Here is a 27,746-nt window from a genome sequence, read left to right as displayed (position 1 = left end):
ATATTGCTCAATCCCACATGGGAAAGGACTTCAGGCCATTTACAAGGTACTACAACAAGGATCACGGTATGATAGGGCCTTGAATGATTTCATCCTGAGAGGTCTGGATCACATTTTAAATAACTACTTTTGTTTTGACGGCTCCCACTACCTCCAGGTGCAAGGCGTAGCGATGGGGACATGCTGTGCCCCATCCTACGCCAATCTATACCTGGGGGAGTGGGAGCGGTCACTTTTCAGCGATGAGGATCTCGCCATGTACCTGAGCCACGTCACTACGTGGCTCAGGTACATTGATGATATCTTCGTCGTCTGGGAAGGGTCGGAGGAAATGCTGATGCAGTTTTTCAATCACATGAACGTAAACAACTGGAACCTGAAATTCACTATGAATTCTGATTTCAGATCTGTAACCTTTTTAGATGCGAAAGTTGAATGTGACATACAAGGGAATATAACCAGCACACTATATAGAAAAAACACAGCGGGAAACACCGTGTTGCACGCGGACAGTTTCCACCCGTCTCCCCTAAAGAATTCGATTCCATATGGACAGTAACTCCGATTGAGGAGAAACTGTTCCAATGATACACTCTTCAAAATCGAGGCTGGAAGGCTCCAAAACCGACTACTAGATAGAGGTTATAGCCGGCGGTGCCTAAGAAAAGCATATAATCGAGCTATTGCACAGGCCAGGGAAGCCTTGCTGTTTAGACCACAAGCAAGAAAAAATAAGGAAGCATACCCATCACGTACTATTATACGATACTCACGACAACATCAGCAAATTCGCAATATTATTGCTAGACATTGGTCCATCCTCACAGACGATAAAGTTAAGCACTTTGTCTCCCCAGTCCCCTCTATTACATTTAGACGCGCCGCAATTTGGTGAAAAGTGAATATCGCAAAACTAATAAGAAACACTGCTCCACATACGGAACTTTTCCGTGTGAATATTGCAGTCACTGTCAATGGATAAGAAGAGAAAAAGTATTTACACTTCTGAACGGCCAGGTTTTTAAGCCCAAACATTTCGTAAACTGTCAAACCTCGGCTGTAGTATACTTAATGACCTGTGAGTGCGGCGCATTTTACGTAGGCAAAACTAGGCAGAAATTCTGGTGTAGAACATCTAAACACATTTATAGCATGGAAATTGGCATCATCTACCTTCCCTTAGGAAGACATGTGGTCACCAAACACAATTATAGGATGCCCAAAGTTGCCTTTGCCGCCTTAGATAGGATTCATATTCCAGGAAGAGGCGGCGACTGGAACATAAGCTCCTACAAATCGAACAAAAATGGATATTTAAACTTGGGGCCACCACATACCCAGGCCTCAACGAGTCCATTTCATACACTCCTTTTTTGAAAGGGTTCAACTCCGGGAAGACCAGCTGAGAGGATAACGCAGATAAGATAGGGAGAGTAATGGTGGAAGCTTGATAAAAATATAAATAAGACAGAATATATCCTTTCTCTTGAAGTGAAGTAATGCATGATTTCTCATGTTAATCTAATCTTGCACAGGTATGCATGCTGACTCCCCGATATTGAATAATGGAGATATGTATAGTCATAATTTGATTATATCTATATAATGAGTTATTACTAAGATGTACTTATAATCCTCACTGTCTCCCTAAGAATACTTGTCTGCTTATCTCTTTCAGCGGTCTTTTCCCTGTGAAAAACCTTGAGAGACCTATGTATGTACCTTAAAATGTTAGCACATACTTTCCTTAGATGTGTGCTATAACGTTAGCATATATTCGTTAAGCTGTAGTCTCCATAGTGTACTTCCTTCACTGCTTATGGTAAAATATAATAAATACTGTATCATAATTGCACAATTTTATTTTGTTCTCTGGACACTACAATATATAAATATTAGCTTCAAAGAACATGTCTTATACTCTCATTAATTAATTACTTTATTTTCTCTTCCCCCAGATTCTGGACCGCTGTTTTTCTCCTCCCCTTGCACCCCGGGGTGTCAGTCCTCGATCTAGCGGCTTCCCGGCAGGGTGGGGGGACGAGATGTTTCACGTCTCCCTAGCCAAGCATCCACCATCAGGTGGAGCTTCTTACCCTGCCGGCGGCGTTCCGTGTTTACCTTCAGACATGGGGTTCGGGTGGCGCACATGCGCGGGACGATCCCCCGGCCTCCTTTACACATGCGCGCTCCCCGTCTCCAGTCACAGCAGTACGTCGAAGGTGACGGAGGCGTCCGGAGCACTGGCTTACCGGAACGCTGAGGGGGCCACAACGCCTCCCATGGCCCCCCTCTCTGTGGGATGGGCTGGAGAGTTTTAAAAAACACCTGTTAGCAATTACCCCTTCACCCAGGAAATATAATTAGAGATGCTCCTTGCTGGAATCACTCAGTTGATCCGCAATGAGAGCATGACAACACACAGACCTGTGAGGTAAGGAAACAACAATAGGCTGCAGGATTACAAACCTATTTATAAAACTTCCCTTTTTTAATTTATGATTTTTCTTCCATGTATAGGTCCTTATTGTTATCAAATGGTATGCACTTTTTTGTTTGGAGGTTGCATATGTCCAACCTTTTTAATCAGGTAATAAGTTCTGTGGTATCTTTTCACAACTCTGCAGTACTTCAACACTGTTTGATACTTTTACCATGTTTGCCATACTTCACTCACTTTTCAGCACTCTAAACCTTTAGGGTTTCACCTTCATCTATTTTTTCAACTATCACCACCGCCATTATTGTTTTCCTGGCTTTTTGGTACTTTTGTTGGCCGGATATACTTACCTGGCAATCATATATATCCTTCACTAGCACTTCCCTGCAAATTATCCCTTCACTTTCAATGCACTTTTTTACTTCTCACCTCTCACGGGTGATGCGCTGGTTTCTTTTTAACTGAATTTGAGGAGTCACAACACACGATTTTTCTTTTCTTTTCACAGCGCATGCTCGCACCAACCTTTTAATTTTTTTTCCCCTTTTTTCTCCCTGCACCCTCACTATTTTTGTCACATTTTGCATCTTTGCTAACATAGATATTGAGAAATATTGATATAGATACTTTTGTCTTAAAGCGGGAGTCCGGCGACCAATCCTTTTTTTTTTTTTTTTTTTTTTTTTTTAGGTCATTGAGACACTTTGCTAATCCCAAAATAATACTCAGTTTGGGTGTAATATTTCCGCCTCTGTCTGTTTTCGTACTGAAGAATAACTTAAAAAATGTGATGCTGGCTGTTTCCATCTTGCTTGTGGGTATGTGAAGCCCACAAGCATTGATTTTCCTGGATGCGGTGAATGCTGTTCATTCACAGCTTGTTCACACGCATGATCATTGTTTTTGCACTGAATCTTGGGAAGCCTGACACTAAGCTCCCAGGAGACAGTGCGGCGCCGGGGAAAGGCAATAAACACGCCTACTCCCATGGGAGGAGAGACAGGAAGTGCCACAATAAAGTACAATATAAAGGTAATTGCAGCGATAAAAAAAAAATTTGTGCGGCATTTGAACATCTATGCAATTAACCGAAGCTTTGATTCAAAACATTCGCCTGAGAATAGCAATCATCCAAAGAAGTGCAATTGTTCCGCAATCAGAGAAATAGCCTCTTGGATATTCCTTTTATCCAAAGAGGGTGATGGCAACATCCAACAGGAATCTTATAATTCCTGTTGGTTTGTTTAAAAAAATGTCCTGGTGCAAAACTGGCCATTTGTGACCACAATGATCAGGTCCAAAAAATGTATTTCCATTTTGCTAAAATCATATGCTAATTTTAATACCCAACGAATTTGAATTAAGCTCAAGCATGAATCTGTGCAAAGAATCCTCATCACCTTTCCACAGGAGCATTATGTCATCAATGTACATCCTTCAAAATATTGGCTCCGGGTGGGGGCCCCCCCAGATGATCTCCTCTCACTTGACCAAAAAACAAGTTCGTAAGGCTGGGTGCAGATTCAACGTCACTTTGGTTTATTTTGTAAAAAGAAATTGCCTCATGCCAAAAGTTTAATGGCAAATTTTAATATTTCCAGAATGAAGGCTTTCTTGCCATCACATAACTGTTCATCCTGTACTTACTGCAGTGCCTTTGTGGTCTGCAGTATATAAGGAGAATAACAAGAGCATTAAAAACCAGGATAGGTGAGCACATAGCCAACATAACGAAAGGCGTTAACCACTTGTGGCCTGCCCACATTACTTTTACTATGGACTATAGTGAGGGGGGTATTTTTACTGTCTTGGCAGTTTAGGGCATCGAAAAATGAGATGAGGCCATCAGTACATCAGGATTGATCATTTTTCAAATCTATTTACCATAGTTTGTAGACTTTATTATTTGCTCCTACAGGCATAAAAAGACCCCACCAAACTCTCGTTTTTGAGAGGAGGTGGTGCCCCAAAGAGCTTGAAAACTCGCAAAAAGTTTGTTCCAGCTTTTTGTTTTGTTTATACAGTGGTTAAGAAAATATCTAGGAGGGTTTGTAAAAATAAAAAACACAAAAACTCTTATGCTCAAAGGAGCTTGAAGAAATCTCAATTAAAAATCTCAATAAAAACGTGCAGAGAAAAGCGCAAGCTTCTTTAAGCTGAAAAAAAGCTCAAATGCCCGTAAAAGCAGCTTTATTTTTTTGGGGCTGCAGTGTGCATGAGCCCTAACTTTCACACAAACTAAATCATTTCACTGATTTGGGTTATTTTTACCAAAGAAATCTAGCAGAATACATTTTGACCTAAATGTTATGAGTAAACATTATTTGCAGAATTTTCTAGCAGTAAACATGTGTGGGTTTTTTTTTTTCTTTCAAACTTTCTGGTATGTTTTTATATAGCAATAAACCCAGTGGTGATTAACTGCTGTCGGGGCGGTGTGGCTCTCATTCTGGGACGCCGTCATATGACAGCGTCCCACAAGGCACGTGGCGATCGTGGCCGCTCCGTGTTGCTAGGATGCGGCCCAACCCCGATCTCTGTAAAGAGCCGCATCCGCGGCTCTTTAACCATGTGATTGGCTGTGTCCAATCACAGCCAGTCACATGTAAACACGGAGATGCCGGTAATCGGCTCTCCTCGCCTCACACTGACAGAGTGTGTGGCGAGGAGAGCCGACCAACGGCATCTCCACTCAGGAGTACATCTAGGAATGTAATCAGGGCACTGATCGTGAGTGCCCTGATTACAATATAGAAATACAGTGTCACCAATCAATGCCCACCAATGCCAGTAATCAGTGCCCACCAGTGGCAGCAATCGGTGCCCATTAGCGATGCCAGTCAGTGCTGGCAATCAGTGCCGCCTATCAGTGCTGCCAATCAATGCCCATTACTGCTGTTGATCAATGCCCATCAGTACCGACTATCCGTGCCACCTATCAGTGCCCACCAGTGCCGCCTATTAGTGCCCATCAGTGCCACAAATCAGTGCCCATATGTGCGGCATATTAGTGCCTCCTTATCAATGCCCACCAGTTCAGCCTATTAGTGCCGCCTCATCAGCGCACATTAGTGAAGGCAAAAAATTACTTCTTTACAAAATTTACTGACCGAAAAAAAGTAAAAAACATATTTTTTTTTTTTTTTTCTAAATTTTGGTCTTCCTTTTTTTTTTTTTTGTAAAAAATAAAAAACCCAGCAGTGATTAAATACCACCAAAAGAAACCTTTATTTCTGTGAAGAAAAGGATAAATAAGGGTACAGTGTAGCACGACTGCGCAATTGCCATTCAAAGTGCTACAGCACTGAAAGCTGAAAAATGGCTTGGGCAGGAAGGGGGTATAAGTGCCCGGTAGGCATGTGGTTAAATACCACCAAAAAGCTTATGTTAAAATGAAAAAAAAAAAAAAAAATGTTGTTGCATGACCGCGCAATTGCCAGTTAACCACTTCAATACAGGGCATTTATATACCCTTCCTGCTCAGATCAATTTTTAGCTTTCAGTGCTCTCACACTTTGAATGACAATTACTCAGTCATGCTACACTGTACCCAAACAAAATTTTTATCTTTTTTTTTTTCACAAACAGAGCTTTCTTTTGGTGGTCTTTAATCACCGCTGGGTTTTTAATTTTTTGCAATATAAGTGAAAAAAGAGAAAATTTTGAAAAAAAAACACTTTTTTTTTTTTTTTTTTTTTTTTTAGTTTCTATTGTAAAATTTTGCAAATAAGTCTTTTTTTTTTTTTTTTTTCATAAATTTGGGAAAAAAAGGAATACTGCTACATATCTTTAGTAAAAAATCACCCAAATTAGTGTATATTATTTGGTCTTTGTGAAAGTTATAGAGTCTACAAGCTATACAAGCTATGTTGAAAATCATTGAAAATTGATCACACTCGATGTACTGAAGCCCTATCATTTCTTGAGACTCTAACAAGCGAGGAAAGTACAAATACCCCCCAAATGACCCCTTTTTGGAAAGCAGACATTCAAAGGTATTTGGTAAGAGGCATGTTGAGTTTTTTGAAGTTGTAATTTTTTCCCACAATTCTTGATTTTTTTTTTTTTTTACACAAAATTGTCATAATAACAAGTTATTTCTCTCACACAGCACATGCATACTTGCAATGACACCCCAAAATACATTCTGCTTCTCCTCCTGAGTATAGCCATACCACATGGGGTGAGACTTTTACACAGCTTGGCCACATACAGAGGTCCAACATCCAAGTAGCACCTCCAGGCATTCTACGAGCATAAATTGCACATCTCATTTGACAACCTATCACACTTTTGAAGGCTCTGGAGCACCAGGTCAATGGAAACGCCCACAAAATGACCCCATTTTGGAAAGCTAACACCCCAACATATAATTTGATGCATAATGAGTCTTTTGAACGGTTCATTTTTTTTCCAGAAGTTTTTGGAAAATGTGGGGAAAAAATGAAAACGCATTTTTTTTTTTTTTTTTTTTTTTACGCAAAGTTGTCTATTTATAAGATATTTCCAACACATAGCATGTACATAGCAAAAATGACACCCCAAAATACATTCTGCTACTCCTCCTGAGTATGGCGATACCACATGTGTGAGACTTTTACATAGCCTGGCCACATACAGAGGCCCAACATCCAAGTAGCACCTCCAGGCATTCTAGGAGCATAAATTATACAGATAAATTCCTGCCAACCTATCACATTGCTGAAGGCCCTTCATATTTCTAGCACATAGTATGTACTGTACATACCAATTACAAACCAAAATACATTCTGCTGAGCAAAGGGTAAAGAAAAGATTACCTGCGGTTTTAGTAGTGCAGTGGTCCACAGAGGAGAGCATCGGTCAAGGCAGCAGGCAGGAATGTGGAAAGTGACAGCAAAACAGGCAGCAAGCAGGAATACTGTCCATAGTCAGTACGGGTAGAGATGTAGTCAGCACAGCCAAAGCATTGGTCCAGGTAGCAGGCAGGGATGTGGTCTGCAGCAGCAAAAGGATCGTCCATGCAGCAGGCAGAAATATTGTCCATAGTTAGTACAGGCAGCAGGCAGAGATATGGTCAGCACAGCCAAAGTATTTGTCCAGGGAGCAGGCAGAACCATCAAGCTTAGGGCATCGGTCAGGAAAGAATGGGGACGGGTAATCTCTTTGAAGCCTCCGGACAACCAGACCCTGTTCTGGGAACACATAAAAAAAAAAACTGTTTTTCTCAACTCAGAACACTATTCTGGAGCCTCTCACATATTTGAGACCCCTGTGTAGCAGGGTGAAAGATCAGTCCAAGGGGCAGGCAAAAAAACATGAACAACAGGCTGAGGTCAGTGCAGGTAAAAGGCAGAAATAGACGGTAGGCAGAGGCATAGTGGATAAACAGGCCAGGGTCGGTTCACATGGAAGGCAATGATATGGTTGGTTGAGGCACCAGGGAAATATTTAGGACAGAAATTGAAAACGGGGACATATGGGCTAATGGTTTACAAGAGTGTGTTAGTGTCTGAAGCATTCTCCGATGCAAAGGCCAGGTTGGGAGGGACATTGGGGACAATGGAAACTGGTGTCTTTCCTAACTCCTCTTTTGGTGCACACCCGACCTTTTTTGTTTGGCGTTGTCTTCCGGATCCTGATGGTGGAATATGGTCAGGAAAATGGCGCTCATGTAGTCTGCTGACACAATCGGAGCAAATGCATTCTGGGGGGGGGGATACTTGTTGATATATCAGGGCAGTGACAATGTCTTCAATAAACTTTAGGAAGGTGTTGGGTGTTTCTGTAGATTTTTGATAGATGATGAAAGAATTATACATGGCCAAATGAAAAAAGTAAATTGCGACTTTTTATACCAGAACAGGGATTTTCATGTTGATAAATAGGGCTGCAACATTTGATCATTTAAATCCCCCCCCCAATGAATTTATTGTACTCATGGATACAGGAAGGTCTTCGAATGGGACCGCATCTTCTGCAAAGTTCCACCGAGGTGTCATCATGGATGGTGGACATGATGTACACATCTTTCCTATCCCTCCACTTCACAGCCAACAGAACACCTCGTTCCTCAAGCTTGTGGATTCCCCCTTTGTAGCGTTGTGGTGACTATATTCTGTGGGAAGCCCTTTCTGTTTTTCCTTGCTGCACCGCAGGCCAAAGTATTTTTCAGGTATAGGTGGCGGAAAAGGGGCAAACTGGTATAGTAATTGTCCATGTAAATGTGATACCCCTTTTGGAGAAGTGGGAGTGCCAACTCCTAGCCAATTTTTCCTCTTATTCCCATGTACGGTGGACACTTGGGGGGCTGGAGCTGGGAGTCTTTGCCTTCGTACACATGGAATGAGTGCCCAGATCAGGTGGAGCTTTCACAGAGCTTGTTGAGCTTCAACCCGTACCTTGCCCTCTTACTGGGTATATACGGCTTGATTCTCAGCCGGCCAGGGATATACATTTTGGCAAACCTCTTGTTGAAAAAATCAACTAGGGGCGAATTTTATATAATTTATCAGAGTCTGGGTGATTTAAGAGGGGGGGGGGGCATTGTGAGTTATCATTGAAATGCAGGAAGCGCATTATAATTTCATATCGGGACCTGGACTTGACAGATGAAAAAAATTTCATGTGGTGGGGGGCGCATGCGTGCGAGCGACGGAGATGGTTGCCTGATTCCTCCGCTCCGCGCCGATGGAACCAGAAAACCAGCCTGACACTGCACAGAGCGAGCGGGGACATGGCTATCATACCTCCCCAGGCTCCGGATCACCTCTGGAAGCGTTCGGTAATGTACCGCTCCGTTAAAACTAAGCCCAGGAACCGGCAGCCCCATAAATCTCTCCCAGGCCCTGGCAGAGCGAAATCTAAGATGGCGTCTGAGCCTCCGGAGTCGGACGATGCCACTCAGCTCTCTGCTGAGGATCCAGCTTCTCCTGCAGATAGCCTGCATCAATTTCCCACAGATCTACAGAGTCCTCTCCCTGTGGACTCTGATAAATTGCTGGAGAAATTTCGCAGCATAGTGAGGGACGAGATTACTGCAGCCTCCCGCAAACTCTCCTCAGACCTGGTCTGGGGCCTTAAAGAGATAGGTCACCGCACCAATCAGCTGGAATAACGTATGGACCTGGCTACCACGGTGCTGGAGGGCCACGAGGAGGAAGTGGATAAAATGTCAGCTGAGATTGAGGCCCTAAAAGATAAATTGGAGGACGCTGAGAATAGGGCCCGCAGGGAAAATTTGCGCATACGCGGTATCCCAGAGGTTATTACTGATCTACAAGGTACAGCCACTGCTTTCTTCCAGGAGTTGGCCCCTGAGATCCCAGTGGAGAGACTCGAGTTCGACCGTATCCACAGGTCCCTGGCACCCAAATCCTCAGATGGGCCCCCCCCCGAGGGACGTTATTATCAAATTTCATTATTACTGTACTAAAGAGAAACTTTTGCAAGCAGCAAGGGATCAGCAAAGCCTCTCTTTTTTCAAGGTCATTCCCTCCAGTTGTTTGCTGATCTATCCCGGTCACCATAGCCAGGCGACGAGGCCTCAAACCTTACCTACAGGTTCTACAAACCCAGGGGATAAAATATAGATGGGGATTCCCCTTTAAGCTGTCTTTTTCCCACTTGGGCCATCAGTTTCAGGCTACCTCCCCATCTGATTTGAAACGTCACTTCCAGGATCTGCAGTTGGACCTCCCTTTGTCCCCGGCGGACGCAGTGTCCTCCTCTTCCAGGTCGGGACCTTCTAGGCCTCCTTGGCAATCCTCCCAACGTTCCCAACCAGGATCCCAGGTGCTGAAGGATCTACAGGCTCACGGTTTCCATAAGTCCAATAATGGTTGAAGGTACTTTGTTTACATTTTTGTGATCCCTGATCTCTCTTGTCGCTTGACTTTATGCCACAACCGAGGATTTATATTTACCCACTTTGCTACCCAGATCATCTGGGAACTTCTTGGAATGCCCCCCCCACCTGATTTACTTGCACCATGTTCTGTTCTAGGTCCTCTGCCCTGGAGATATATTTGAACACTCTACTTTAGGCCGCCCCATTTGTGAGATGGCGGTGGAGGGTGTTGTTAATCATCCTTGTGATCAATCCAGAGGCATGGACACTGGCAGGACCTTTTGACCCCTCTCCACACAAAGGACAAACTTAAGTCTGACTACTGAAACTTTTTTTTCTTCTTAAGATGTGGGGGGGGGCAAGGGTAACTTTTTTAATGGTTTAATAACCAGGTTGTTGGGAAAAAAATGCAGTGCTAAGAAGTATTAGGAAGTTAGGGTGTAGTGAAACAATTAAGTAAGAGATGCTGTACTGAACAGTAAAGCATATGTGCAAAAACCATAAGGCATTCCCCTGTTGAAGACCCCCTTGGTCGAAACGCGTCGGGCGATCTCCCCTTCCTTACGCTGCTTAGATTTTATTTCAATTGTGATCACTTTTATCCATTTTTTGTATGGTATTTTTAGAAATAAAAATCCCTGGTTTACCTGCACTATGCAGAAGCTTTTTATTTTTTATTTGCATATTACCCCGATGCAAGAAACTGCCTTCAAGTAGCCCTACTTCCATCACGGGGTCTGGATCAAATCTGTCCCCGGCTTCTCCTTGGAACACATCCTTGAGGTCTATTGGCTGATATCCAGTTGGCGGCTCTTCCTGATGTTTCTTCACCCCACCAGAGAAGTCGAGAAGTGAGACAGAGGTTCCACCGTTTCGGATATCGTTTTCCAGCCTAGGTTTGGCTCCACGCACCATTGACTCCATGTCATATGACAGTGGAGTCCACATCATCTGGTAAGAGTACCCATCTTATCTTACTTCCTGATGTTTTCATTCTGATGCCCCATATCGAGATGTTGGTTTACAGCTACGGAAGTTCTGTACCCCGTTGTTGACTCACAGTCACAGATCCACACCGTGCACCATTGACTTTATTTTCTAGTCTCACATCATTTTTTGGTCCATACCAGTTCCTCTTATTAATTTGAGTTTGGAATCATCCATTTACCATATGGGGACACTTTATACTGTGTTTGTTCATTTCATTTCACTTATGGTTTTTGCACATATGCTTTACTGTTCAGTACAGCATCTCTTACTTAATTGTTTCACTACACCCTAACTTCCTAATACTTCTTAGCGCTGCATTTTTTCCCAGTTACCAGTTATTGTTTGTCACAATGTATGCAGCTGCTGGCTCACATATATTTTATTTTTGCTATTAGAGCGCAGTGTTTTCATATTCTCTAATAACCAGGTTGTGTCTTCTGCTTCTGCACGACGGCTCTCCGCCTCTGTTTGAGGGTTTGGCAGAGTTGCTGCTGCGGTGAGGTTGGGCAGGTCCCCCTGGTTCCCGGGAGGCGGCGGCCTGGTGGCTGCCGTCGCCGGGCTTCCGGGGGCTCCATACAGTTATACCTTCACAGGTTTTTTTATATGTATTTGATTTTCTCTGTTTGAGCTGGTTCTACCTAAATGTTTTCTTAGACACCTTTTCTCTTTTTTTTAGACTCTGTGCACAATTTACTGTATTTGACTTTATTGATATGCATTAGGCCAGTGGTTCCGACGGACCACTCCTCCCCCTCATGTGTTGGCACTTGGCTAAGATGATTCTCTTGGCCAATGTCCCACCCTACTGTGGGCCCTGTAACCCACAAAAAGATGCATTCAAACTCTTAAGGTTAGCTCTATTTCAAATTTCTCCTCAACACACCTATCTTTTTTGTCTTGCTTTCCTTCTCCTTCCCTCTTCTTGTTTCTATATCTCCTTGTCCTTTCTTCCCTTCCTCCCGGTCCACGGGGTGTTTGGCTGGAATACTGTATAGGAGTTTCCCTCCGTTTCAATGACTCTTAATTGGTTGTCCTTGAATGTCCAGGGCATGAACTCCCCCCAAAAAAGGATCAAAGTTTTCAAATACCTCAGACAACAAAAAATAGATATCGCATGCCTCCAGGAAACCCATTTTTCTTCCTCTTCTTATCCTAAATATTTTGCGGCGGATTACCCCTATGTTTACTTGGCTAATGGTCCCACTAAACAGAGGGGTGTTCTGATAGCCTCCCGCAAGTCGGTCCCATTTACTTGCAGTAAACAAATAGCAGATCCAAATGGTAGGTACCTAATTTTACAGGGTACTATTCAAGATACCGAGGTTACGATTATGACTTATTATGCCCCGAATAAATACCCGGGGCCTTTCCTGACCCATGACTGCGCCCTGTTGAGGTCCCATCAGAAAGGTACTCTCCTTCTGGCAGGTGACTCCAATGTGACATTGAAGCCCTCCCTAGACAATTAGCCTTCGGATCACAAACTCCCTTCCCCGGTAGCTAAAACTTTTTCACATTCACTGCAATATTACGACTTAATAGACATTTGGCGGGATGTTCATCCCCTGGGTAGGGATTACACCTACTATTCTCACCCTCACCACTCCCACTCCAGGATAGATCATATGTTCGTTCTTCGCAAACATCTCCCTTTAATAGAATCAATTTCTATCCTGGCGGCCCCATGGTTGGATCACGACCCCATCCCAGCGGTTTGTAATTCTCTGCTTAGTAAACCACAATTCTCCCCCTGGGTGATGAATGACTCCCTCTTGTCCTACAAAGTGATTCTTAATGACATCCATAAAGCTTCTCTGGAATACTTTAGTTTTAATCCAGGATCCGTTTCGTCTCCTGTCACATTGTGGGAGGCATATAAAGTAGTTCTACGAGGCCATGTTAAACGCAAAAAGGAGAGGGAACAGGCCCGCCACGAATTAGAATCAAAATTGGAGGCAGTAACAAGGACATTCAAGCAATCCCCCACCCCCGTTAATCGCAAACTCCTAGATAAGGCCCACACAGAGCTAGATTTGTGTTTGTCAGATGAGGCAGAACGCACCCTACGTTGGGCCCGGCAAAAATGGTACGTCAAATGCCCCAAAATTTGCTCCCATTACATTGCGTACTCGCCACAACACTCTTACCGGCAATCCCCAGCGAGTTCTGGAAGAGTTTCGGTACCGTCTTACTAAATTGTATTCTGCACCTGATCACTCTTCCACCCGTGGCCTTGACACATTTTTGACAAATCTATCTCTGCCTTCCCTATCCGAATCCCACACATCTCTGATGGACCGAGACATGCAAGTCTCAGAAGTCCTCCAGTGCATTAAAGAGTTAAAGGTGGGCAAACGACCTGGTCCAGATGGCTTTACGGCACTTTATTATCGGAAGTTAACGGATATTATTGCTCCTCACCTAACAAATACGGTATGTATAATTCAGTTAAGGAAGGTCGCCCCTTTACACCCAACCTGCTGACTGCCAACGTCGTTATGATACCTAAACCTGATAGGGATCATTCATCGTGGGCTAACTTCAGGCCAATCTCATTAATTAACATCGATATGAAAATCTTAACCAAAATCCTGGCCAACCGCCTCAATTCCTTTCTACCACGCTTGATAAAGAAGGATCAGGTGGGCTTTGTCCCAAGAAGACAGGCTGGTGATGCTATCAGGCGTCTCCTTCAAATACAATACATAGTCCATAATAGGTCCCTAGAAACAATGTTTTTGTCCTTAGATATCAACAAGGCTTTTTATACGTTGTCATGGCCCTATCTGACACAGGTATTTAAATGCTACTTTATGCGTTGGGTTTCAGCTATCTACAATTTCCCCCAGGCCAAAGTGAAATACTGCGGGTTCGAGTCACCTATCTTCCCTATTAAAAGGGGCTCCCCGTCAAGGTTGCCCACTTTCCCCACTTTTATTTATCCTGGCATTGGAACCCTTGGTGGAGGCTATCCGATCTCATCCGGATATAGCGGGGGTAGAAGTAGCGGGTACTCCGCATAACTTATCATTATTCGCAGATGATATCCTGTTGACCATCACTAAACCTAGAATCTCCCTCCCGAACCTGCTACATAGTTACATAGTAGGTGAGGTTGAAAAAAGACACAAGTCCATCAAGTCCAACCTATGTGTGTGATTATGTGTCAGTATTACATTATATATCCCTGTATGTTGCGGTCATTCAGGTGCTTATCTAATAGTTTCTTGAAGCTATCAATGCTCCCCGCTGAGACCACCGCCTGTGCTTACCCCTACAAAGATCATCCCATTTGCAGTCTTACGCTCCTCCCATAATATCCCCCTTAGGGAGCACTATAGTTATATACAACTCCGACATTTCCTTCAAACCCTTATAAAATCTCAACCAACCCCCTACACGTTAACCCCCTTTGATAGCCTTTGTAGATCACGACCTCAATCCTCGGGTTTGATTTCTTTAATATATACAGCTATAATTAACTCCAAAAGACCACCCTTGAGATCATACCACCTCCAGTGGGAGGCGGAATTTGGGAAGCAGTTGGACCCTGAGGATTGGCAGGTCATGACTATTGCATTGTCCAAATGCTCCAGGAATGTTCTTTTCTTGGAAAACGCCTATAAAGTGCTTTATAGATGGTATTACACCCGGGCCAGATTAGCTAGTTTTATCCCAACTTATTTCGCCCTGTGTTTTCGTGGGTGTTCTCGGGAGGGTACGATGGCACACATTTGGTGGCAGTGTCCCAAGGTATTCAGACTATGGGTTAGAGTTTATGCATTGCTGCGTAACCTCTTCAATACTAATATAAAGAGAGACCCCTTTGAAGCTATCCTGGGGAAACCGACCACAGAATTACTAAGACCAGAACACCAATTGGCATCCCATATTTTTACTGCAACTAAATTAACCATAGCTAAGGCTTGGAAAACTCCCGCTCTCAGCTTTGAGGCAGTAAAAAAATGGGTAAATGAGATCATGGTTAATGAAAAACTGACGGCCGTAATATCAGATACGCATGATAAATTTCTTCGGACCTGGCAACCATGGGTGACGTATTCCCACCCTTCCCGTTTTGACTCAGAATTACTCTCTCTATAGTAAGTCTCCACCCCTCTCACCCCTCTCACCCCGTGGACTTCCCTGTCCCCCTCTTTTCTTTTCCCTGATTATTCTCTATATTCTTTGTCCCACTCACCTTTTTTACCCTTCTTCTGGTCCTCTCTCCTCTTCTTCCTTCTTTTTACCTTCCCTTTTCTAGGTCTCTCTAGCCTACAGGCTACGTCCTGCTGGGCTCGGACACATGACGAGAACCTACTTACGAACATATCTCGTCCTCCTTTAATTCCACATTGACGAGTTATGTTTTGCATTTATCTTTCTTTTTTTTTTCTTTATCATAATGGTCATATAAAGTTCTGCAAATATATTTGTAAAATTAGTGGAAATTAGCATTTCGCTATATTATCTGTATATGTTAATATTATAAGATTCTTAGTGTAATTTTGGAATCTAGTGCAAATTCCTGCTATTTTAGATTACCATTCTTTGCAACTTTATAATCTATGCAAATTTGTATACATGATGTGTCCTTTGATGTCTATATGTATCACTATGTTGATATGTTCAATAAAAACCTTTGTATAAGAAAAAATTGGCATGTGGTGGATAGGATTTGTAAGCCCCATGTTGAGTGTTAGGCCTAAAAGCAATTTAAGCTCCTCCACTGTTAGGGGGTCTTCTTTCAAAAGGGTGGGTATAGCTTGAGCTGGGTTTGTTTTCAATGAATTGTTGGGTAAAAAGATTGGTTTGGTCCACGATGTCTTGAACTAATTTATCAGGGAAAAATAAATTATTGGGTGGTGAGAACTCCCCGTTGCTCTCATTGGTCAGACTCAGATTTTGATATGCCTCTTCTGGAGTGTGTACCTTTCTGGACATAGTGGCTGTATGATGGGGGACTATGAGCTGAACATCGTGGACTAATGGGCTGCACCTTGGTAGTAATTGGCTGCAGACAGGTACTCCTGATGGGATCACGGGACAGGTACTCAGACGGGATGGATGGATGACAGGTACTCCTGGTGGCGGGTACTCCTGGTGACAGGTACTCTTTATTCGGGTGGGCAATCTCGGCACAGTACAAACTGTAATGTTTAACTCACTGTTAGCTGATCTCCTCCTCACATTGGATCGGTGTGTGATGAGGAGAACCCAGCAACAGCTGTTACACTGGGGTTTGTTGACGTTTAAGTTTGTTGATGTTTCAGCCTCAACCCCCGATCGGCATGCACGCCGCTCTGCATAGTGACCGGCTGTGATTGGTTACAGCCGGTCACGCTGTTTCCCACACTCCACCACCCACTCATTACCCTCATCAGGGAACGGCTGTGTCCCAAGGGACAGGGCGGATCCCCGCACTGCGGCCCCCCCTAGGGGCCCGCAGTAGCGGCGGTAAGCCTAGGACGTTATATGATGCCCGCCCACGATGGGAGATCCCGTCTGCGGATGTCATTTGACTATGGCTGGGTAATGAAGTGGTTAAAGTAGCACAGTGCTGAATAGCAAAAAAATGCCCTGGTTATGAAGGGGGTAAAACTTTTGGGAGGTCAAGTGGCTAAGGGCCTTAAAGCCTTCCCTATTTTACTGATGTTCACAATAAGAACCTGCTGGCTGGGTTCACACTTGCGCGATTAGACATTGCATGTGATTTGCACCGGATTGCTGTGCAGATCACATGCGATGTCTGTGCGATGCGAATGGCTGAAATCACATCTCATTGGCACCAAAATGGTGCAGGACCCTTTTTTGATCTGCACTGGATTTGGGTTGCATGTGTGTTCACACCTATGCGAGCCGATTCCTGAACCAGTGTGTAATTCAGGTGCGATGCGGGAACCAGCACCGAATAGCATGGTTTCCTGCATCGCACCAGTGTGAACCGAATGTCTAGGTTTAAGTGTAATAGGAGCCAGGGCTGGCACCAGCATTAGGCAGCCAAGGCGGCCGCCTGAGGGCACCAGGAGAGGGGGCGCTAAACCAGGGGTTCCCCACGAGGTGCTTATCCTAGTGCCGGCGCACGGACCTGCTTGCACCTGTACACAGTTCAGCACACTGGCAGGCGGCGCAGCACAGCCTCGGCCAGGCACTGTTACCTTTATCCGCTCATCTATCCTAATTTGTGTCCCAGCCCTGCTACTGCACTCCGCCTCCATTGCCAGACGCAGGGCAGAGAGAGATGCCCCTGGCTTAAACACAACACACCGTCCCTTTCAGTCCTCGAGGTGAGGATCGCTGGATCCTGGAAAAAATATCCCTCCCCCCACCTAGGCAGTGGCGGAAAGGGTCAGGAACGCCTCCAGTTCACCAACACACACAGACTATCACTGCTGAACTGGAGGGCGTGCGAGATGAGAGGAAGCCTGGAGCCTGAGTGAGACCAGGGGGAGGGGCGAGGGGCCAAGGCCTGCCTAAGGAACAGGAGGAGCACGAGTGACAAAGGTACTACCACAGATAAAGATTCATCTCTCTCCCATTTGTGTGGAAGGTAGGGCAAGCAATCTGCTTCTAGCTTTATGGGGTCAGAGTCTGACTGTGTATGTTATTGTACCAGCCCTGCACTTGTGCCATGTTTGCGGTCTGACAATCCCATGTGCCATGTATGCGGTCTCTGGCAATCCCATGTGCCATGTATGCGGTCTCTGACAATCCCATGTGTCATGGGGGCTATGGTGACCAGAGACTCCCTTACATCAGAATTTCCCTTTACATAAGGTCCAGAATGTTCCCTTTTACGTCAGGGTCCATAGAGTTCCTACTTACACTGTAAAGGAAAACCCTGTGTTGAGTTATATTAACCTAACCGTCATATAAATGGAGAAATGTTTTTTGCCTTTTGTTATAGCTTAAACACATTGCCACTCACACTAGTTACATGTGCGATTAGCACAATATATATAGCTTAAATGTTGATATTTGCACTGAAATCGGCCATTTCATGCACTTTTTTGAAGTGTCCGTAAAAAATGTGGTTCTGTCAGTAAATGGCATGATTTTTGCCAATAAAAAATTGGTGGTGAGTGTAAATTTTGGGCACCCTCTTAGTAATAGTCACTTCAGGGGGTTGGCAACACTGCACCCCAGTAAAGTGACCCCCTCCCCTCACTATGTATTCCGAGCATCGCTTGCCCATCTCTGGCGTCTGGGACCGGAAGCAATATTGACCGTTTGCATTGTGAGGACAGTAGTTGGGGAACTAAAATGCACCTTCGCCTAAGTAGACAAAAATCCTTGCACTGGCCCTGATAGGAGCTAATAGATTTTCCCCAAATTGATGAAGTAGTAATAACAGAGGAGAAGTCTCTCTAGGTTGGAGACCAAATGGACTTTTATATTATGAATGGAATTGTTTGATTAACAGCAGCTGAGGTTTTGTTGTGCAGAATATTGTAAAGAATCAATTCACTCCTTTATATTAAATGTATCTTTTTAATAATATTTTTAATAATTTCACTGATATATTTTAGTAGAATTTGCTCCCAGATGGGTCTTGAATTTAATTGTAATTTATCATAGGTGATATGCCAGGGATGTAGCATGATGCATTACTGCTCCTAAAGGAGGGTGGAGTTTTTTATTTTATTTTTTATTTGATCCAGTAGTAGGCAACTGTATCCCATTCCAGAACCACAAGGTGGCGCTGATAGAGCATATGCTGTATGCATGTTTTGTATATAAAAGTGCATTTGATCTACTACATTGATTATAATGGAATTCACCAATTGCTAGAGTAATGCTGCTGAACCAGAAATTGATCATTTTAAAGGTAAACTAGATAGTAACCTAGGGTCCAGTGGATATCCAGGGGGGTCTCAGCTACAACTTTCATACTCGTGCAGTTTATCTTCCCAATGCCAAAATGATATGCCTGTCACTCGATATGGAAAGATGTAATCCTTTTTGTCTAATTTGGCCATGTACAATGTAATTAGGGTGGCTTGTCTGTACCAATGTCATTTAAAGGGATAGTGAAGGGACAGAGCTGGTACCTTGCCTAGGCCCCCATTCTGCCTTATTCTGTCCCTCTCTTTTTGTTCTAGTAACCATTTGTCTTTGGAATAGAAAATTATGAAATTCCAAAATGTTACTGTTGTCACCGTAACAGGAGGTGAGAAGTCTTCCAATAGTGACACCTGTTCTGGTGATAACAAGATTACTTAGAAATAATTTCTCTCACTTCCTGTTGTGTCTTCAGGATGGAGAGTGAAGGGAAATTTCCCAAATGGGACACAGACAATAAAAAGTAAAAAACTTCACAGTTGTAAGCATTCTCTGCTCTGTCCAAGATTAAAACCATGGGTTTGGCTTTAAATATACGTTAAGATTTAGTGACATTTAAAGCGGGATTCCGGCCAGCTAAAAAAAATTTTTAAAGTCAGCAGCTACAAACTCTGTAGCTGCTGACTTTAAATTAGTACACTTACCTGTCCTTGGTGCATGCGATGTCGGCCGCCTGAGGCCGACCCGTCCCTCTGCTCTCGGGTCCCGGCACCGCCATCCCTAGGTAAGGTGAACAGGCAGTGGAGCCTTGCAGCTTCACTGCCAGTTACCTACTGCGCACGCGCGAGCGGCGCAACGCTCTGTGAATGGCCCTGTGGTCTTCTGGGAACACCCAGAAGGCAACGGGGCCGCTCAGCTAGGAGCAGAACACGCCGCGGAATAGGAACAGGCAGATTAGGAAGACTGCCTAGCAACAAGGGTTCAGGTAAGTTTAAAAAATTTTTTTTTTCAAATTTTTTTTTTTTTTTTTTTAATTTTTTTAGGATTTTTGGTGACTTTTTTTTTTCAGGGTATCCCTCCACTTTAAGTAACCGTAAGTTTCTTAGAATAGCAAATTAAATTTTAGAGCTGCAAAATTTTGACATCTTGTTAAATCTTTTTTTTTTTTTTTTTTAATTCCATTTTATTAATGGCTAAAGTACAATACAAAATTGTTAACCAGAATATCAACGACCATAGCCAATGGCATTACTTGTATAAGGCATTTGTTAAATCATCTTGACAATTTTTATTTGTAATATAATGTGTGCGTAGGCCAGATATTTAAAGTATTATAAAGAACAGTATTTACCAGCATGCATACTGTTTGGTCTCTCAAAATGTTTTTTTTTTTCTCTACAGTGGTGATAGACAGCTGTGTGCACAGGAATCTGTTCTCTACTCAATCAATACCTCTACAAATGTCCCCCAGATGGTAACAGAAACAGTGCAATTGGTTAACCCCAATGTGTTCTGTATTCAAACAACCAACTGTGAGTACCTCCTATGTACAATCAAAGGGAATAAACTATTTTGGTACCTGGTTGTGACTTTTAGATGACTTGCTTGTTTATTTTATTTATTATAGATTGACTGCCTGGGTTATATATGCCAATGTTGATTTTGGGATGAGTTAATCTAACATTGCACTTTCAAATGTTGATATTCCCAGTCGTTTTGAATATGCATGTTGGTCACGCATCATCCGCCAGAGATCGAGTGAATCGGCATGTTTAAGCTGATTGTTCTTCGAAGATCTTGTTTAATTGATGCGTCCCTTATTGCTGTTATTATGTACCATATTGGAGGACAAAACTACAGAATTTAGGAGTCAACTTTAATATGGATTTGGTGGTGTCAGTGAAAATTATTACAACCAATGTAGACGAAATAAAAAACAATAAAAATTATATACATTTTTTTTTTTTTTTTTTTTTGTGTGCAGGCATGGTTATCTATTATTATGACAGGGCAGCAGACTATTCTTTTCGTACAAGAAGAATACAGGAAGTAAAATTAAGTTTTAATTTCCCTCTTAGTTTCAGTCTTGTATAGAAATTGCAAAAGAAAAAAATTTTTGACTCGCGCTTTGCAAACTAGTGAATGTGTGGCTGAGGAGTGCCACACCAAAAGAAGTACAGTATATAAATGAATTTAAAATTATAAATTATACCAAACTGTACCACACACAATGTAAAAGATTATAAAGGGAATACATAAACCCCTCTAGTGAACAGTGCAAAACAAACAGTATAATCAAACTAAATAGAGTCCATATGTATGAATATGAAAAAGGAATGAGTCCAAAAAGGTCCATATGGGGGGGACCCACAGGATAATAGACAGTCCCGGTTGATTCAGAATATATAAGATCATGAATGTGTGAATCCACCACCAAAAAGAGGGAGCCTGGCCGCTTACCAGAACCCCATGACCCCCCGTTACAGAGGGTCTAGATGGGCGTTGAGATCCTGCTAGTCCGGAACTCCCACGAGAGAGGCTGGAGGGGCGTCAGGAACTGTGATGGAAATGGATGGATCCCCAAGGAGGCTCAACTCTCGGCATAGTGTGGTCATCATGGGAAAAGAAAAAGGGAGGGCTCCCATAGTGTAAAATCAAAGGTGGTTTATTGAAGTAAAAACATAAACACTCACATGTAGGTATAAAATCGTCATCAAATAGAAGAACAACCTGTGGCACCGGCCGGATGACCACAGGCAGCCCGTCCTTCTGGATATACAGCGACAGTGGGAGGTGGCGCGATGAAACCGCTCAGCCCTACGCTGCGTTTCGCAATAAGTTTGCGTCTTCCAGGGGCACGAGCTGCTCATCGCATCACCTCCCTTAAATAGTAAAAGAAAAGCCTCACTCTGGGGTCACTCAGGCCCGTATCCGCACTAGCCTAAAACGCACCTGATAACAGAGCGCAGACACGCCTGGACTCTACTTCCGCACTAGCCTGGAACGCACGAGATCACGGCGCCAGTGCGCATGCGCGCCCTGAAGCTACATCCGCGTCACCCGATGCTGAGTCAATTGATTGGATCAACGGCCAGGGTCTCGTGCGCATGCGCGTGCGCATCCCCTATGTCCATCCCCCTCGCGTATTGCGTGTTAGGGATTCTAAAGGTGAGCGCGGTGACAGTGGGAGGCAAATGGTCGTTAATAAATGTAAATAAAACTAACCAAAGCTAGAGATATAAGAACCTGTAGCCCCAGCCATCAGAACTGATAAAAGGGCCATCACCCATCTTAATTGGTCGCCTGCAGAGGCGATCGTTACCCCCGATCTAATACATTGGTTGCTACTGACCCATAAAGCGGGGGAAATGTGTCACCACCCAATGTGTGCTGTGTCACCCCAGGTGCATCAAAATAAATGGATGCACTAAGTCTGAACCAGCAGACACATGAAAGGTAAATGTTGGTGGATATGAGTGGTGACACACAAGGCCAAAATCAGGAAAAAGCATCCTAGGGGGACATACATAAATAATATGGTGCGACCCCTAGTGGCCTGCCTGCAAAGTGCACACGCATTATGACCAACACCGTCTCGTTGTAAACAGTCAGGTTGCGGCATAGGTGTGCACACATGATGATGGAATGAATAGAGTAAAAAGAATAATAAACAATGAGAAGTTAGGTGCTGGTTGCTATAATGTATTAAAGCACCTATACTAGTGACAATCAATGTGGTCAAGACCAACATATACACCAAACGATAATGCCGTCGCCAGGTGCATAGTTAGACTAAAGGGGTAGTAAAAAAAAACGTGTTCCCCCGACCTAGGGGCGGGGGGGTGACCCGCCTAGTTTTAGACCATTTCAGGTCCTAGACCACATTGGCGTGTCTAATGGCCCATGTAGGTCTAATATAAAAATTTCACAGAAATCTGAAATGGTAAAAAATGACCAATAATGGCCAACCTAAAATAACGCATATACTAGTTCCATTAGGTGAATGGGTCAAAAAAAGTATACATCTTAAAACACTGTTAAAAAATATTATTAAATTATTTTAAATGCTGATATGCACCTTCAGTGTTTTAAACATTAATCGTCGGGCTTATCTGGTGTATCCGGCATGAGGATCCAGAGAAAACAGCTAAATGTACAAAAAATGTGGTTTACAAGAAATATATTAACCGTGGGAAAAAAGACCAACCTCACCATTAACTAAGCGTTATTAATGAAGGCGTTGATGTCTGTATCGACATTCATACCATGCGGCACATAACTTCTGACCCTATATATCCAAGCCATCTCCATCTTGGAAATTTCCCTGACAAGTGAACTACCTCGCCAGTGGGGTTTATATTTATCTATGCCCAAAAATAATGTCTTAGAGGGATCTCGATCATGAAATTGATCGTAATGTCTGGAGACGGGATGTTTATCATACCCTCTTCTGATGTTTCCTATGTGTTCATTTAAACGGACACGTAGGGCCCTTTTGGTCCTCCCTATATATTGGAGCCCGCAAGGGCATTGTAGGAGATAGACCACCCCTTCAGAGCCACAAGTGATGAATGGTTCAATGTCATGTGAACACCCAGTGCTGGTGGATAGAAATGTCGCAATACGTCTAGATCTGTTCACATCTAGAGAACACACCTGACATCTCCCGCATTTGTAAAACCCCGTCAGGTTTTGGAGGAAGGATCTATTTTCTCATGGAGGGTCTTGGACTGTGGGTGCTATCTTATTACCCAAGGAGGCTGCTCCCTTAAATATCACCCTAGGTCTTATTGGTAGGATGGCATTAAGAGTCGAGTCACAACTGAGCACATGCCAATGTTTATGTATTAGCTGTTTGATGGCCCGGTGTTGAACTGAATAAGTAGTGACAAATGGTACAGTGTCTAGAACCTCACTCCTAGGTCTAGGGGCCTCAGTTAGCAAAGATGCTCTGTCCCTATCTCTGGCTAATTTTAAAGCCTGGGAAAGGGAAAGGTGATCATAGCCTTTCTCCAGGAATCTTTCCGTAAGAATAGATGCCTGATGGTCAAAGGTGGTTAAGTTAGAACAGTTCCGCCTAAGGCGCAAAAACTGTCCGTAAGGAATGGCTTTCAGCCAGGGTTCATGATGGCAACTGTCGACAGAGATATAGGAATTTCTGTCGGTTGCCTTAAAGTATGTAGATGTCACGAACCGTCCTTCCAAGATTCGGATCTCCAAGTCAAGGAAATGGATGGTCTCTTGACTGGCTTCAAAATTAAACCTGATACCTCTACTATTGGCATTAAGATTATTCATAAATTCATGGAGTTCGGCTTCGCCTCCATCCCATAGGAGGAGGACGTCGTCGATGTATCTAGCCCATAGGGCCACCTCAGGTCTCCTAGGAGCGTCGACGACGTCCTCCTCCCATTTGGCCATGAAGATATTGGCCAAACTCGGAGCGTATTTGGCTCCCATAGCCACACCACGGTCTTGCCGGTAAAACTGGTTTTCGAACCAAAAGTAACTATGGCTCGCAGCATATTGCAAAAGGTCCATTATGAATTGGATTTGTACCGGGGGTAGGTTGGAATCTCGTTTAAGAAATAGTTCCACCGCCTGTAGACCCAAATGGTGGGGGATGATGGTGTAGAGGGATGAAACATCCGCGGTCACCATCCAGAGGCCCTCACTGGGAGTGATTTTAAAGAGTGTGTTAATAACCTGTTTGGTGTCTTTAATAAATGATAGAATTTTCACCACCAACGGTTGTAGAAAAAAATCAATATACTTGCCCACCCGGGACGTAATGGAATCAATCCCACTCACAATGGGACGTCCTGGGGGGCAAGTCGGGTCCTTATGAACCTTCGGGAGATAGTAAATCACCGGGGTTCTGGGAGCTAGCGGAACCAAATAACGTCCCTCTTTATCATTTAAAATACCCGTCCGGAGTCCCCTATCAACAATTGATTCTAATTCTTTCCTGTACTTGTTCAAAGGGTCCCTACTTAAAACCGTGTAAGTGTCGGTATCACCCACAATACGGTGCATCTCCAGTTGGTAATCTTGGCGATCCAATACCACGATTCCCCCGCCCTTGTCGGCCGGCCTGATAACAAGAGATTTATTGCACAGGGAGTCCAGTCCTATCTGGAGATCCCGGTGCAATTTCGCTTTCTTGACCTTAATTGACTCAAGGTCTCGTAAAACCACATCCCTGAATACTCGGATAGCTGGAGCAAGAGAACCCGGAGGGTTAAAAAGAGAGGCGTTAGCCAAATTTGTGTGTTGGTATTGGCTACTGACATTGTCTGCCCTATTGATGGGATTAGACAACCTGTAGCGCTTGATGTTTAATTTGCGTGTAAATTTATGCACGTCCATATAGGTTTGAAATTTGCTCAAGTTTCTGGGTGGAGCAAACTTCAAACCTTTGTCCAGAAGCCTCTTTTCAGCATCAGTCAGGGTTTGTTTGGATAGAATAAAAATACCTGACCCTAGGTTTTTCTTCTTTTTGAGTTTCTGGATTCGCCTCCCCCCTCTAGTTCCTCTTTTCGTTCGCCCGAGCGTTTGGGTACTCGAGAATCCCTGGGAAAACCCCAATTTGAGTTATTATTCCCTCCTGGGGGACCATAAGATTGAGAGGGCCCAGGATGGTTATAATCCCTTTGAGGATCCCCAGAGTATTGAGCACCCTGGTTCCTGTCGGGATAGTTATAACCATATCCTCCTGAGTTGGCACCTTGTTGCTGGGGGGTATCGAAGTCTGACAAAGGATAAAACCTATTGTGTAAGGGAATTGGATTCCCTGGACGGTCAGGTGGTTGGTAATGTTGGATAGGTCCCCCATTAGAATCCTGATAATTCTGCCTCCTTGGGGAATTGTCCCATGTTACTGGAGGAGGAATATTATAAGGACGTTGGTGCTGGTTAAGGCGTGGGGATTGATAATAAGTTTGCCTTGAAGATCCAGGTGGGCCACCTGTGGGGCCATATTGAGGGCCACTCCCAGAGTGCCTGGGTTTGACATTTTTGGGACGCACATCCCTTTTGGTTAGGGGCTGGGTCCCCTGTCTAGTTCGAGGGGGGACTAGTTCACTCCTAGTTGGAGCAGTTTCGTGATGCTGAATATCCATTCTAGTGTCCTCTTCACTCTGTGTAGCCAATTTCTTTTGCCAGATGAAAACAAAACCTGACTGATAGTCCTGCTTATCTCTGTTATATTTTTTCTTTTTCTTAGTTTTTTGGTCTTTGTCCTCCTTTTCTAAAATTTTGAGGAGACCCTTTGATTGCTCTTTGTAATCCTCACTATTAATGTGTGGGATTAGCTGGTCTTTGATGGCTTTGATCTCTCCATCCAGACGGAGGAGTTTATCACTCTTCCTCTGGATCAAAAACCGGAGCAGACCTAGGCCAGCATCGTTGAAGTATTTGACCCAACCCTCAAGGTCAGGGTCTCCCTGCTGTGGGGGAACCTCCCATCGCAGACTCCTTGGGACCATAGCCTCCTTGATATGTGGTCATTTTTTACCATTTCAGATTTCTGTGAAATTTTTATATTAGACCTACATTGGCCAGTAGACACGCCAATGTGGTCTAGGACCTGAAATGGTCTAAAACTAGGCGGGTCACCCCCCCCCCCCCAGGTCGGGGGAACACGATTTTTTTCACTACCCCTTTAGTCTAACTATGCACCTTGGCGACTGCATTATCGTTTGGTGTATATGTTGGTCTTGACCACATTGATTGTCACTAGTATAGGTGCTTTAATACATTATAGCAACCAGCACCTAACTTCTCATTGTTTATTATTCTTTTTACTCTATTCATTCCATCATCATGTGTGCACACCTATGCCGCAACCTGACTGTTTACAACGAGACGGTGTTGGTCATAATGCGTGTGCACTTTGCAGGCAGGCCACTAGGGGTCGCACCATATTATTTATGTATGTCCCCCTAGGATGCTTTTTCCTGATTTTGGCCTTGTGTGTCACCACTCATATCCACCAACATTTACCTTTCATGTGTCTGCTGGTTCAGACTTAGTGCATCCATTTATTTTGATGCACCTGGGGTAACACAGCACACATTGGGTGGTGACACATTTCCCCCGCTTTATGGGTCAGTAGCAACCAATGTATTAGATCGGGGGTAACGATCGCCTCTGCAGGCGACCAATTAAGATGGGTGATGGCCCTTTTATCAGTTCTGATGGCTGGGGCTACAGGTTCTTATATCTCTAGCTTTGGTTAGTTTTATTTACATTTATTAACGACCATTTGCCTCCCACTGTCACCGCGCTCACCTTTAGAATCCCTAACACACAATACGCGGGGGGGGGGTGGACATAGGGGATGCGCACGCGCATGCGCACGAGACCCTGGCCGTTGATCCAATCAATTGACTCAGCATCGGTTGACGCGGATGTAGCTTCAGGGCGCGCATGCGCACTGGCGCCGTGATCTCGTGCGTTCCAGGCTAGTGCGGAAGTAGAGTCCCGGCATGTCTGCGCTCTGTTATCAGGTGCGTTTTAGGCTAGTGTGGACAAGGGCCTGAGTGACCCCAGAGTGAGGCTTTTCTTTTACTATTTAAGGGAGGTGATGCGATGAGCAGCTCGTGCCCCTGGAAGACGCAAACTTATTGCGAAACGCAGTGTAGGGCTGAGCGGTTTCATCGCGCCACCTCCCACTGTCGCTGTATATCCAGCAGGACGGGCTGC

At 44.0% G+C, this 27,746-nt stretch overlaps 1 protein-coding gene across 3 annotated transcripts in view; it reads left to right on the top strand.

Annotated features, from left to right (window-relative positions):
* The window catches only part of TCTN1 (tectonic family member 1), a 172,400-nt gene that overhangs the window by 40,956 nt on the left and 103,698 nt on the right, over positions 1-27,746 (top strand). For all 3 annotated transcript variants that reach the window (XM_073626319.1, XM_073626311.1, XM_073626327.1), the window contains exon 3: positions 20,442-20,572. In XM_073626319.1, coding sequence (XP_073482420.1) covers positions 20,442-20,572 — 131 coding nt within the window. The remainder of the gene's footprint in view (positions 1-20,441; positions 20,573-27,746) is intronic.

Source organism: Aquarana catesbeiana, linkage group LG01 (assembly GCF_042186555.1).
Source record: "Aquarana catesbeiana isolate 2022-GZ linkage group LG01, ASM4218655v1, whole genome shotgun sequence".
Classification (NCBI taxonomy): Eukaryota; Metazoa; Chordata; class Amphibia; order Anura; family Ranidae; genus Aquarana; species Aquarana catesbeiana.
This window is presented reverse-complemented; position numbering and strand designations above follow the sequence as displayed.